The sequence below is a fragment of the Labeo rohita genome, chromosome 4 (genome assembly GCF_022985175.1).
Source record: "Labeo rohita strain BAU-BD-2019 chromosome 4, IGBB_LRoh.1.0, whole genome shotgun sequence".
Lineage (NCBI taxonomy): Eukaryota > Metazoa > Chordata > Actinopteri > Cypriniformes > Cyprinidae > Labeo > Labeo rohita.
This window is the reverse complement of record NC_066872.1, coordinates 31,148,949-31,161,835: the sequence shown is the minus strand read 5'-3', so window position 1 is coordinate 31,161,835 and position 12,887 is coordinate 31,148,949. Positions and strand designations below refer to the sequence as shown.

Below are 12,887 nucleotides of genomic sequence, written 5' to 3'. Positions count from 1 at the left end.
AAATCTATTTGTAGCATACTTACAGTAGCATGAAATAAATGTATTTAAATACATTTTAGTATATTTATTTTTCACTAAGGTCAGGCTGAAGGAAAAGTAAATTCACGTTTGTACAGCAGAACATAGGAGATGAAAGTTCAAAACTCTTCAGCAATAAAAAAATAAACACAAATGGTCATTTTTGATTATCAGTATGGTTAAATTGGATCATCGAAGATCAACAGCAAAAACACTGGTTAAAAATGGGATTAAATGCAAAATACAATTTGTGTTTTTAGCATATTTAATTATTGCACATTTGCATCATATTCTGAGTTTGTATTTCACTGTTTTTATAAATTTTGAGGAATATGTGAATCTGTGTTTTTTTGTAAGTGAGAGTCTAGAAACTAGAGTCTAGAACTACAGTATCATGTTATCATCATTTCTCTCTACACGGCGACTGGAGACTTGTCAGTCAATAAATGGGAAAACAAAATAACTGGTGTTACTTATTTAAAAAAATAAACTCAGATATTTTGTAAATTAAAAAGTAATGTTACTTTACTAGTTACTTGAAAAAAGTAATCTGATTACATAACGCAAGTTACTTGTAATGCATTACCACAACACTGATTGTTGTTATTGATGTACTGCATTTATATAAATATTTGGAACGTTTAATGTCTTTGCTTTTATTATGATAACAATTACTCTCTTTTTCTGCCTTCCTGTCTCATTGTGTAGAGCAAGTCATATTATTAAATGATGCTCTTGTCTTTCCAGTTTGTCCTGTGATGACTCTTATAAAAATATTGTATATTAAGCCGCATTGCTGACCTTGTCCTCTGAAGTTCTGTTATATACATTTTTTAGTCCTCATGACATTCAGTTAAACCACTTGTTTGAAACGCTAAGCTTTCTTTTGCCCATAAAGTGGCTTTAGGCTTTCAAACACTGACTATGATGTTGTAAAGCAAATGGTTGTTCCAGGAAGAGCGGATTATTTAAATTTCATGGCATTTAAGAGCTGCAAGAAGTTGGATGTATCTATGTAAATCCCCTTTAGTATTATTTGCATGGATAATCCTGAGGGTCCACACTGCAGCTCTCATTCCCGTGTCCTCATGCAAATAATGCCCTGTGTGTTCAATTCAATACATTTATGGTATGGCTTCTACATAAGACCTACCTTACCATCAAGCACGCTTTACACTAAGCCTTTTAAAATCTGTTAGCAGGGATTTTCCCTTCAGCGAATCCATTATTTTTAAGGCTTACAGACTTCAAACTAAATTGGAAGCATCTACAGGGCCGATTAAGGACATGGATATTTGCATCAAAATATATTGCATGTATCAAACACTTTAGATTTTTTGTTTCGTTTTTTTTAGAGTTAATCTGATTAAACTAATCTAATGTTTTAACATCTAATGATTGTAATCTGTTTTATAATTATCGCTCTTAGCTCTAAATGGTTTGCCGTATGTTGTGCTTCTGCACATGGCACCGCACCTGCCTCAAATTTGAATGAACAGTTTGATATTATCATCATCTGGTCTTGATAATGCCATACTGATACAAGAGGTGTTTTTGTCAAGCATGCTTTGCAATGCAAACATGCATTAGGCTGTGTTATTATCAGATGTACAGTAGAGCATGAAGACTTGGTCTGAAGTGGTCCATTGAATTGTTTTCTGTGCATGGGATATGAGGTGAGAGTTCAATAGCCCTCACCCCTGAATTGACCTTTCAAATCCTGTTTACTTGACCGCATGAGCTGTTAAGATGTTCGCCAAGCCAGTGTCAGGTCCGGTCATGTAAAGATATGTGAGCTCCAGAATATTCCTTACTAGGTCACTTAAGGTCCTCTTGCCCGCAACCATTGACAAGTTTCAGGTCAACATGTGACCGTGGACCACAAAACCAGTCATAAGGGTCAGTTTTTGGAAACTGAGATGTGTAATCATAAATAAGCTAAATAAATATGCTTTCCACTGGTTTGTTAGGATAGGAATCTGCAATCTGAGGGTGCAAAAAAAAATCTAAATATTGAGAAAATCACCTAGAAATTTCTTAGCAATGCATATTACTAACCAAAAATTAAGTTTTGATATATTTACAATTGGAAATTTATGGAACATAAATCTTTACTTAATATCCTAATGATTTTTGGCATAAAAGAAAAATTGATAATGTATTGTTGACTATTGCTACAAATATACCTGTGCTATTTATGACTGGTTTTGTGGTCCAGGGTCACATATGAGCATCTTTCTACTTGTATTTATTTATTTTTGTTTGTTGTTGTTTGGAAGATTTCTTCTGAAATTGCATCTAACTACACTGTAAAAACAATTTGTTGAGTCAACTTAAAATTATTTGTAACCTGGCTGCCTTAAAATTTTAAGTTCAGTCAGCTCAAAAAAAGTTTATTCAACTTGAAATGTTAAATTATACTAAGTGACAACTTAGATATTTGAGTTGAATCAACTTAAAATTTTAAGGCAGCTGGGTTACTTACCCATCTGTTAAGTTTAACAAACACAAATATCTACATTGTTACTTAGTACAACTTAACATTTCAAGTTGACTAAACTTATTTTAGTTGACTGAAATTAAAATTTTAAGGCAGCAGGGTAACAAATTATTTTAAGCTGACTCAACAAATCGTGTTTTTTATTTTTTACGGTGTACTTTTAATTTCATGTTTTGTCTTCTATAGTGTGGAAAAAATACCATTGAAGCCAGTGGGGACTAGAAAATGTTCAATTACCAACATTCTGCAAATTATCATCTTTTGTGTTCAGCTTTAGGGTGAGTAAATAAAACAATTTTCATTTTTTGATGAACTGTCCCTTTAAAAACACATTAACATTAGGTGACTTTATTCTCTCAGTCACTGATTTCTAATGTGTTCAGATTCTTCAAAACATGAGTAACATGCTTTAGGGCATAGTGAAAATAAGTTGGATAGCATTACGCTATCGTCTAACGTGCTGAAAGCCAACACTGACATGTGTTTGTGACTGCAGAAACTGTGACGGTGCACTTGTGGGGTCAATTACATCCAATTTCCATGTAAAAACCAATGAAGTTTAGATTACTTGGAAACCAGTGCTATCTCCACGTTATCTTTGACTAAACAGCTCTTTTGTGCTGTGACAAGGAGAACTCCTGCTTTTAGCAGCTCTTTCTTGGGAACAGTGTCAATATTTAACAGAGAAATAGTCACTTTCTTGCGCTGATCGAGTAGACGGTTGCCTCTCGAGGAAACGTCTGCAAATATACAGCCTTTGTACACACAAATTCACTCGAAAAATCCCTGGAAAATACGGAGTGACTCAAAATGTTTCTCAGAATTTCCATGCTTTGGAGAAAGAAAAAAAAAACACAGAGGGGGACCAGAAAAGCTTTAGAAATGGAAAACGGACTGTGCGAATTGGGAGTCAAACTTTCCAAATGAGGTGGCAAAGACAAAACACTTTCTCAGAGAAACGCTTGAAAACATTTACAACAAACATACTTATGAAGGACTAGCATACATGAAATCATGCAAAGCTGTAGGGAATCTTGCTATTAGCTGAACAACCAAACAAATGATTTTCAAACAAACACCAAAAACTGTATTTAGGATTATCTGTATATTTTCAGAACATTACACCCAGAACTCCATTTAGAATGTGGGTTTACTAAAGGTTTGACAGGTTGCCAGGTTGTGGGTGTGTGACCTTGATGATGGGTGTTATTATCAGTTCTGCACACGATTGGCTCATTTAGGGGCAGAAATAAGTGACTTTTTTTTCACTGCAATGAAATCATTTCCCCAAGTTCACTATCAGACAATAACAAAAGACAGAACAAGAATTAAAGCTACGCTTGCTTTTATTTCTCACTTTTTGGGAGACAATCCATTCACCCCTGATGCAGCACAATGTTGTAAAATGACATTAGTGGAATCTTGTAGTGGCAAAAAGATCATATCAGACTTACTACCCTAGATATACCATGTCCTCAAGGAAGACGACGAATAAAATTGACAATAGTATACTGGATGTGAGAGATGTTGGCGGAATTACTTTTTATTATGCTGATCTGAGATCAGCGTCCCAAATGAAATATTAAATAGGGAACTTCTTAATTTAAACATAATGGCATCAAGCCACCAATCTGTAATCATTTTCAATGCAATGCTTTTGAGATAATACTATTCGAATGCTTTAACTGAAAAACTAAGCGTAGAGAGAAAATGCAGGAATTTAGCACCCAAGCACAGTGGTGAATAGAATACACTGAGCGCCCATTCTTAAAGGATAAAATTATGTACGTTTCATTAAACCAAAATAGAAAGGAGGTCAGATTAGTGAGGAACTTCACAGGAAAATCCAATTTTTCTTATAATCTTTCCACGAATAGCAACGAGGAGAGAATAAAAAGCTTCTGACCTAGTACGTCCTTTTTTTTTTGGTCTGTGTTAAAAATTACGATTCAGTATAGAATCAAATATTCTCCGAATACGACCAATCAGCATGCAGGTTTACCACGACGCCCTCCTGAGGTAGGGTTAACACAGGCCAATCCTTGTTGACCGTATGCAACAAAAGCTGAAACAAACCATGCTGCTAAATTACCTCTTGGTTCAGAATGTGCAATAAAATACTAAGCCGGTGGTATATTTTATTTGCGAAAGTACGCACCCTTAAAGTCTGGGGAATGGCGAAGACTTGTTTAAGCAAGTTTGAGGTTTTAAATGAAAAGGTTTTTCATATACACTGCCATTTAAAAGTATAAATGAAAGAAGGCTGCATTCAAAAATCAAAAATACAGCAAAAAAGTAATGTTTAATAATATATTAGGGTAACCTTTGATCAATTTAATTTCTTTTTGCTAAGTAAAAGTATTAACAAATCTAACCCCAAACTTTCGAATGGCAGTGCGTGTTTAATCAATTGTTTAAAAATGGCTGTTTTTAAAAAGCGATATTTTCAATGTAATTTTTTCAGTAGGTATTACATTATCACAATGACACTTATTGGGATTTACAGTATATCATATCACAAGGTACTTGCCAGTTCCCAGCAGTTCCTTGGGCAACCATGACATCAAATGATCATCTATGACTACAGTACAAAAATATAACATGGATAATGAGCAAATAAAACATAGTCAAAAAGCATACAGTTTCAAAACTCCCATGTCTCAAACACAGGATGCAGAACATCTCAGACACCTGCTGCTACCAATAAAAGGCCAGTTCACCCAAAAATGAAAATTCTGTCATTATGTTACCCTCATGTTGTTCCAAACTCATATGGTTTGTTTTCTTCGGTGGAACATAAAAGAAAATACCTCGAATGTCAATTAACATCCCAATGAGGTTTGACGTCAGTGGATGTTTGTGCTGCCATAGTTAATGTGGTCTGCATTTGTGTGCTTTGATCAATGATCGGAAAGTAAATAACCCTTAAATTTCAGAAGATTTTGAATATGCCAGATGAGCCGTATGGATTTATTTCATGCCCAAAAATAAAGGACCTTTAAGAACTTCTAACATCCAAGGAACCTTTTCAACTGCACAAAAATTCTTTAGATTACTAAAATGCTCTTCACTGAAAGGCTACGTTTACACTAGTGCATTTTCGTTTTAAAATGCATCTGCAGTTTAGGCCTGTCGTTTGCACTACTCCTGCGTTTTTTTAAACTTTTGAAAATGCTGCATGAATGGTCATGTGACATGCGTTTTCGGTTGTATAGCATAGACAGAGATAGTTTCTGAAATGCAGTAAAAACGCCAGTTTAGATGAGGTTTTCATTTTAAAACGAAAATGTCCTAGTGTAAACTGGGCCTAAGAAGAAAAAAAATTTTTCACTGTAAGGCTACGTTTACACTAGTGCGTTTTCGTTTTAAAACGCATCACTTTTGCTACGGTTACACCTGCCGTTTACACTACTCCTGCGTTTTCGACCCTCATAAACAGAGCCTTTTAAAAACGCTGCAGACCCCATTTTAGTTTGAAAACTCCAGGGATGCGTTTCGGCGTAAATGGACAAAAACCGAGACTTTGGAAAACGAAGGTGTGGATGTCCACATTCGCTCTGCTTATCCTTGACAACTGTGTAAACAATAAAATCATGTTAATTGTTGTACCCATAGATATTTGTAGATAGATGTCTCATTCGACCACTCCAAGCATGTGGACGTATCCGCTATCTAAATATTAGGGAATATACCTATACATATCTATGGTTGTACCTGCATGAACGTCATTGGAGATCGTTTCTAAAACGCAATGAAAACACCAGTGTAGATAATTTTCATTTTAAAATGCTGTTTTAAAACAAAAACACACTAGTGTAAACAGGGCCTAAGGTTCTTTGGGGAACCCAAAATTCCTTTATGGAATAAATGCAAAAACTCCTTTTAGAACATTTCATTTTTAACTTTCATGTACTTTTTGGCGCTTGATAGTTTTCCATTGACTCTTGACTCTAATATATATACTGACAAAAACAGCTGTAGCATTCTACAAAATATCTTTTTTTATGTTCTACAGAATAAAGAAAATGCAAGAGTTTGGAACAATATATTCATTTTTGGCTGAACTCTTCCTTTAAAAGAGACGCATGGTCACACCGTGAGGCGTCCTGTGTATCTGAAGTGCGTATTACAGGTAGAAACCCACAGATGTCAGTGTAAGCCAATGCTCCTCACAGATACTACTCACTCGCTCATTAAAAATTGACTGTAGAATATCTACAGGCCATAAACTTGTTAAGTGCGCAGTGAAGGACACTTAACACTGTTATGATATTCTGTGTATTAATGGGGCAGTTCAGCCAGAAATTAAAATTCGGTCATTATTTGCTCACCCTCATGTCGTTCCAAACCTGACTTTAGTACTTCTGTGGAAAATGGAATATGTTTTGGTAAATTGAAAGTCAATGAAGAACAAGGCTCTTTTGGACCCCATTGACTTTTTATTACATGGACAAACCGGAATCTTCTCTTGCGTTCCACAGACGTTTTTAACGTCATGAGAGTGAGTAATTAATGACAGATTTTTCATTTTTGGATGAACTATCCGTTAAAAGTATTCCTTGGGCACAAGATGAGGGATCCCAGGCAAATGATCCTAAACGGGACATAAGCACCCATTTATCACTGGGTCTATGATCCATAGAACCTCAGCACTTATGGTCATCATTGTCCATCTGGTTCTATACATTATAACTGTAGTCTGTCAGGTAATCCTTTAGCCGGTTTGGCAAAGGGAGTTCTTGTACCCGCCGTGTGGTTTTATTGATGGCAATACGGCACAGATGCTGCAGAGACGGTGTGGCCGTGTACACCGGAGTCATGAGCAGCAGCTGCACGGTGCCATTGGATGGGGCGAGAGGGGTAGTCCTGCCTTTACAAGACGTCCGGGACAGCTGCACATAGTGCTCCACGAGGTGGACGACGCTGTCGAACTGCTTGAGTTTGGGTTTGACCAGCACCACGGAGTCTAGTTTGAACTTGCCGTCCTTGTATTCGATGCGCAGGTTGGTGGGTCCCGCAGATGTCATGGCGGAGATGGTGAAGAGGTAGTCCCTCTGAGAGCTGTCTCGGACCAGAAACGTCCCCTCCGATGTGTCCTGCAGGATCTCCTTTGCTTCATTGGCTGTCAGGCTGCCCCAGTACCAGCCTGCTTCCAAGAAAAGAAGACATAGAGATGGTCATACGTATCCTCTTCCACAGTATCTGTTTCAGTCGTTTGCTTGTGTAACATGAGACCCATAACGTGTCTCTCTAAAGACACGCTCACCAAAACCGACACAGCTACAGTCATATCCTGGCTACTCTGCTCAAACGGCTGTTGTTTTGTCAGGCATTTTCAGAGATTTTGGCTTTCAAAAGATGATGCAACACATCTTTCAACCTCTCAACTCTGTTAGCCCTGATTTACAGAGCTACCTCACATCTGATAATGCAGCAAAAACCAAGCACTTCCGAAACGAGCTGTTAAATGAACATTAATTGAAAACATTATGGTAACTGTGGTGTAGCAAGTCTAAACAAGATGGTGGAAATGTCAATAAAAACATCATATTTTTCCTGAAATACTGAACTAGACCATCTGACTGTTCATCTTGGGAGTATCTGACATTTTTGATGGCAGATGCTTGACAGATGTTCCCTTAAAGTGACTCACATTGTTTTTCTCAGCAACAAAAAACCTAAAAATGGATCTCGTTGCAGCATCATGACTGCATGTTGCATTTCTCTTTTAAACAGTGCAGTGCTAGACTACATTTGCTCATGCACTCGAAACCAGAAAGGGATGTGACAGAGACGCAAACTACTGGAGACAAATGTTCCAGCTCAGACCAGGACACATAACAAAAGCTTCATAGACATGATAATGTCACTCTTTTGTTGCACAAAAAGCAAACAGAAAATGTACACAGTAAAGGCTTTGTCAGGAAATTCACAGTTCCTACTTACATTCACTTACATAATTCATATCATATGTCACTGAAAGTGACAAAAAAATCCCCTGGAATTCCTTACGTGAGAGCAAAATAAGCAAATAATGCAAAAACTATGTTTTTGATTTAGTTCTTAATATTCCTTTGTAGTTGATGTTACATTTTATTTAAGTACACTTCATACATACGTTTTTAGACTGATGAATGTATTATATTCATACTGACATAAAACAGTTTAAAAAACCCTGTAGAAAAGGAAAAAATAAAAGACCTAAACATGGTAAAAAATTGCTTCTTAATGTGAAAATTAATTACTGGACTGTTGACATATACTTCTCTGATATTTTCATGCTTATGTTCTGCTCAAACAACAGCACCAAAAACAACATACCAAATGCAAATGATATCACACAAATGGACAAATACATTGCCAACAGTCCTGAAACAACAAATCATAACTGCTTTGAATATGTCAACAAACTCATGCCAAAAGCATGATATAGTGTGGACATGCTGTCCGTTTAATTTCTGCGCTTTATAGTACACTTAAATAGTTTATTGAAATTTTAATATTTAAGTTTAATCGACTATTATCCCTTTTAACAACAAATTTGACGCATTATGAAAATGAGGTCTATTTTTATAGAAACTACAGGCTGTGTTGCACACAACATTAAATCAGTTAGTGTTACAGTATCAAACGAAAAGAATATGTAAGTAAAACGAGCAGTAAACGTTTACCAGTGTTTTTAAGGTCTCTCATGGCAGTGGCAATGCGACTCTGCTCGGTCTCCGCGACTTGGGTTTCTGTTTGCGATCTCCTTTCATTCTCGATGCTTTCCGTGGAGTCGGATGAGTGACAGGTCATTGGAGAACGGCGTTCTGCATCCAGTCAATGTCTATAATTATCCTTCAAAGACGACTGACTCTTACAATCAACCAAAACATGTGAGAAGTCCTCCACAGCGTCCGTGGATTTTGTCTGCGTGCGCCGTTCTGAAAAAATAAAAACACAAACATGTTTCAGACGACGGAATGCGTTTCAATACATTACATCACACGTTTTGTTTCTCGCTTGTAAACGTGCTATTTCTGAAAACGATTATATATTTCCATAGGTGTCTGCTGCAAATTAAAGATGTTTGAAAACTCCAATGCTTATTAAGTACAAAGAGGTGCACCAATCTTCCACATTACCTGAATGCAACACTAGTAGAAAACGTGTACGTGCATGCATTTAAGCATTTGTGGTAATCAAATTTACGTTTTCATAATAATTATATCATCCTATTTAAACAATTAAATAAGCTAAAAGGCATAAAAACGTTTCAAAAAACGTGAAAATGTTTTTAGTCACTCACACAATTGTGATAAGCGTAGCAGCACTGTCCAGTTTTGTTCAATATTTGTGTCTCCAGCAGAATGGAAAATGTTACAACCCTTCCCGTCCACTCAGACGTTTAACACGTAAATGAAAAGCTTGTGTAAACGTTATCAGACTAAACAATAATGATACCAGTTCTCTCATTTATTATCATGAGCTCTAAGATAGATATGATTTTGCGTCTTACCTTGAAAATTGCTTTTGTTTTGTAAGTCCCTACTATTTTTTTACAGTCTTACAGCTTCTACTGTCACCTCAGGAGGGTGGTGCTCACATATGATAGTCATTTCACCCCTGTAGCTCATTTCTAATTGGTTATTTAAAATACTCTCGTAAAGTGATAAATGTAATGGCAGTTTCGTGTAAGAATAATCCAAAGGTCGGCTGCTAATAATTTTCCCCATCTTGTTTTTAATTGGATATAAGAACGAAATGACAATCTTCCTAAGCTTCATTAACATTACAAACATCCGTCTTCTGTGTGAATGGCTCATTGCGCACGTGTATGGGGAATAAAAACAAAGGCTGCCTTTAAGAGAATACGCGCAAAATTCGCAGAACTGCCTTTACTAGGAAACGGCATTGACAGCTCCGGGTAACTGATAGTTTGACAAATAAGATAAACGACTGTATTTCCTCCCGCACGCGTAAAGGAAGATAGTTATAAATGCGCAAATCACTTTCTGTAGCTGCTATATGAGACATAATGACTCGGAGGAGATATTTTAAACGTAAACTTGAGCCTGTCGGAGAAAGCGCACATCACTTACCTTTTGTCTAAGTGAAAGCAATAAGCAGCGCGTTTCACGTTACAGGCGTTCAGTGGCACCATGATTGAGACCCATCATTTATTAATGGGAAACACTGATCGGATAACTGTCAAACGACCAGCACGCCCTGATACCCAGCAGATCGGGACGCGCTTTTCCTTGTATTCGCATTGATTCGTTCAGGAGCGACACTCCGCAAAAGGCGACACTGTCTGTCTCGCTCTGTCTGCGAGCGCACCGCACGCGTCGTGCGTCCAAACGCGTTACAACGCGCGCCAAGCGAGCAGGACACATATAATTACTCTCTCAGGCAGTTTATTGATATTCCAGCGAATCCTTTTCCCCTCTGTCTCTCTCTCTCTCTGTATGTGTGTGCGCTCGTCGTTAACGACTTAATCCTCATTTAAAAAGACTCGTATACAAAAGACTAATTTCCAGGAACTTTCCAGGAATCGTATCACGTGGTCAGATGTGCGAGCGCTCTCTTAAGGTCGTGCCAACTGGCTATTTTGTTGTTTGTTTATTTATTTATTTTATTGAGATCTGCCAGACACATACTTATAACACAATTTACGCTGCATGTAATTAGAGTGTAATTACATTTAATTACATTAAGGTTTTCCATGTAAGGATGTTTTTCATTAAAGGCCTAATTATTTGTAGGGTAATTTTTTTATTACATGAAGGCCTAATATCACAGCCAGGGGTAGGCGAAATAATATACTGTCGTGTATTGAATAAAGCACATCCCAAATCTATTTTATTGTTTATTATTCGTTCTACGTTCTATTTCTGTAATAAAATGTTATTTCTTTTATAAAACACCTGTGATGGTGCTTTTATAGAATGTGTTATAGAATTCCTACAGTTTTTAAAGAAATTTACAGTTGTTGCTTTTTGATATCTGTGTGTTATAGATCTGTCTCTGTTATGCTCATCTGAGACAGTCACAGCATGACATGTGCCACCTTAAACCAGGAATTATTGGCTTGATATGACAAAACAAAATGTAAGAGCCTGTATGCTTTTGGGTTTTGTCTCTGTGTAAGAAGCCCCAAATCACAACAACAATCTGTATATCCACAACAAAGATGATAGACAGACAGACAGAAGGACAGATTGACAGACAGATACACTACCAGTCAAAAGTTTTTGAACAGTAAGATTTTGTATGTTTTTTAAAGAAATCTCTTCTGCTCACCAAGCCTGCATTTATTGGATTCAAAGTACTGCACGCACAGTACAATTTTAAAATATTTAAAATAACTGCTTTCTATTTGAATATATTTTAAAATGTAATTTATTCCTGTGATTTCAAAGATTAATTTTAGCATTATCACTCCAGTCACGTAATATTCTGATTTGTATTTTACAAAATGTATTATTACATTTTTAAACATTTATTATTATTACTATTATTTTTATGTTGAAAACAGCTGCGCAGATTTTTTTCAGGTTTCTTTGATAAATAGAAAGTTCAGTAGAACAACATTTATCTGAAATAGAAATCTTTTAACATTATGATAATGCCTTTATCATCACTTTTGGTCAATTTAAAGCCTCTTGCTACATGAAAGTATTAACTTCTAGAATTCTCTCACCTCAACTGCCCCATTAAAAAAATTATACTGACTCCAAGCTTTTGATTGGTATAGTGTATAATGTTACAAAAGCTTTTTATGTTTCTTGAACAGAAAATCAGCATATTAGAATGATTTCTGAAGAATCATGTGACACTGAAGAAAGAAGTAATGATGCTGAATATGTAGCTTTGATCACAGGAATAAATTACATTTTAAAATATATTCAAATAGAAAGAACTATTACTGCTCTTGCTGTTAAAAACCTTTAAAAAAAACTTTTGACTGGTAGTGTAGATAGATAGATAGATAGATAGATAGATAGATAGATAGATAGATAGATAGATAGATAGATAGATAGATAGATAGTCAATGGCTACTGTCAACTGCTTTAACACAGTGCTCAGAGCTGACTGTAAGTCTTATGCCTCAGATGACCTTGCTGACACAACTCTTATGAAGACAATTGGCTTGATTGTTAGTTTTATAGATGGATCATGTTACTTGTGTTTCTAAACCAATTAGTTGCTCCTTTAAAACAAATAACACAGTGGTTGAGCATCCTCCTCTTGAGATAAAATTAGCAGGACTTGGGAGGAAGATCTTCCACAGATGACACGTGGGACTGTGTCATCAAGCAGGTTCAATCATCATCAATGTGTGCTTGACAGTCATTTCAATTTAAAAGAGCACATAAGTCAAATG

At 36.2% G+C, this 12,887-nt stretch overlaps 2 protein-coding genes across 6 annotated transcripts in view; one reads left to right on the top strand and one right to left on the bottom strand.

Moving 5' to 3' along the window:
* The window catches only part of ncaph2 (non-SMC condensin II complex, subunit H2), a 36,664-nt gene that overhangs the window by 15,343 nt on the left and 8,434 nt on the right, over window positions 1-12,887 (top strand). For both annotated transcript variants that reach the window (XM_051107096.1, XM_051107097.1), the window contains exon 2: window positions 2,705-2,796. In XM_051107096.1, the coding sequence (XP_050963053.1) occupies window positions 2,744-2,796 (53 nt within the window). In that variant the 5' untranslated portion in view covers window positions 2,705-2,743. The remainder of the gene's footprint in view (window positions 1-2,704; window positions 2,797-12,887) is intronic.
* On the bottom strand, window positions 3,847-11,039 carry socs2 (suppressor of cytokine signaling 2). Of its 4 annotated transcripts, none has more exons than XM_051107102.1 (3): window positions 10,603-11,039; window positions 9,190-9,444; window positions 3,847-7,667 (listed from the first exon to the last, which is right to left on the bottom strand). In XM_051107102.1, the coding sequence occupies exons 2-3, from the start codon at window positions 9,314-9,316 to the stop codon at window positions 7,198-7,200; spliced, it is 597 nt and encodes a 198-aa protein (XP_050963059.1). In that variant the 5' UTR covers window positions 9,317-9,444; window positions 10,603-11,039; the 3' UTR covers window positions 3,847-7,197. The 4 variants fall into 4 exon arrangements, with proteins under 4 accessions (XP_050963059.1, XP_050963063.1, XP_050963062.1 ...); XM_051107106.1 differs by having other exon boundaries at window positions 3,847-7,664; window positions 10,603-11,034; XM_051107105.1 differs by lacking the exon at window positions 10,603-11,039 and adding an exon at window positions 10,020-10,596.

What these genes read in the sequence shown, in the direction of transcription:
- socs2 (XM_051107102.1), bottom strand. Translation starts at nt 9,316, where the DNA reads ATGACCTGTCACTCATCCGACTCCACGGAAAGCATCGAGAATGAAAGG. An exon ending in GAGAGACCTTAAAAACACTG is followed by an intron (nt 7,668 to 9,189) that starts GTAAACGTTTAC and finishes TTTTCTTGGAAG; the next exon opens with CAGGCTGGTACTGGGGCAGC.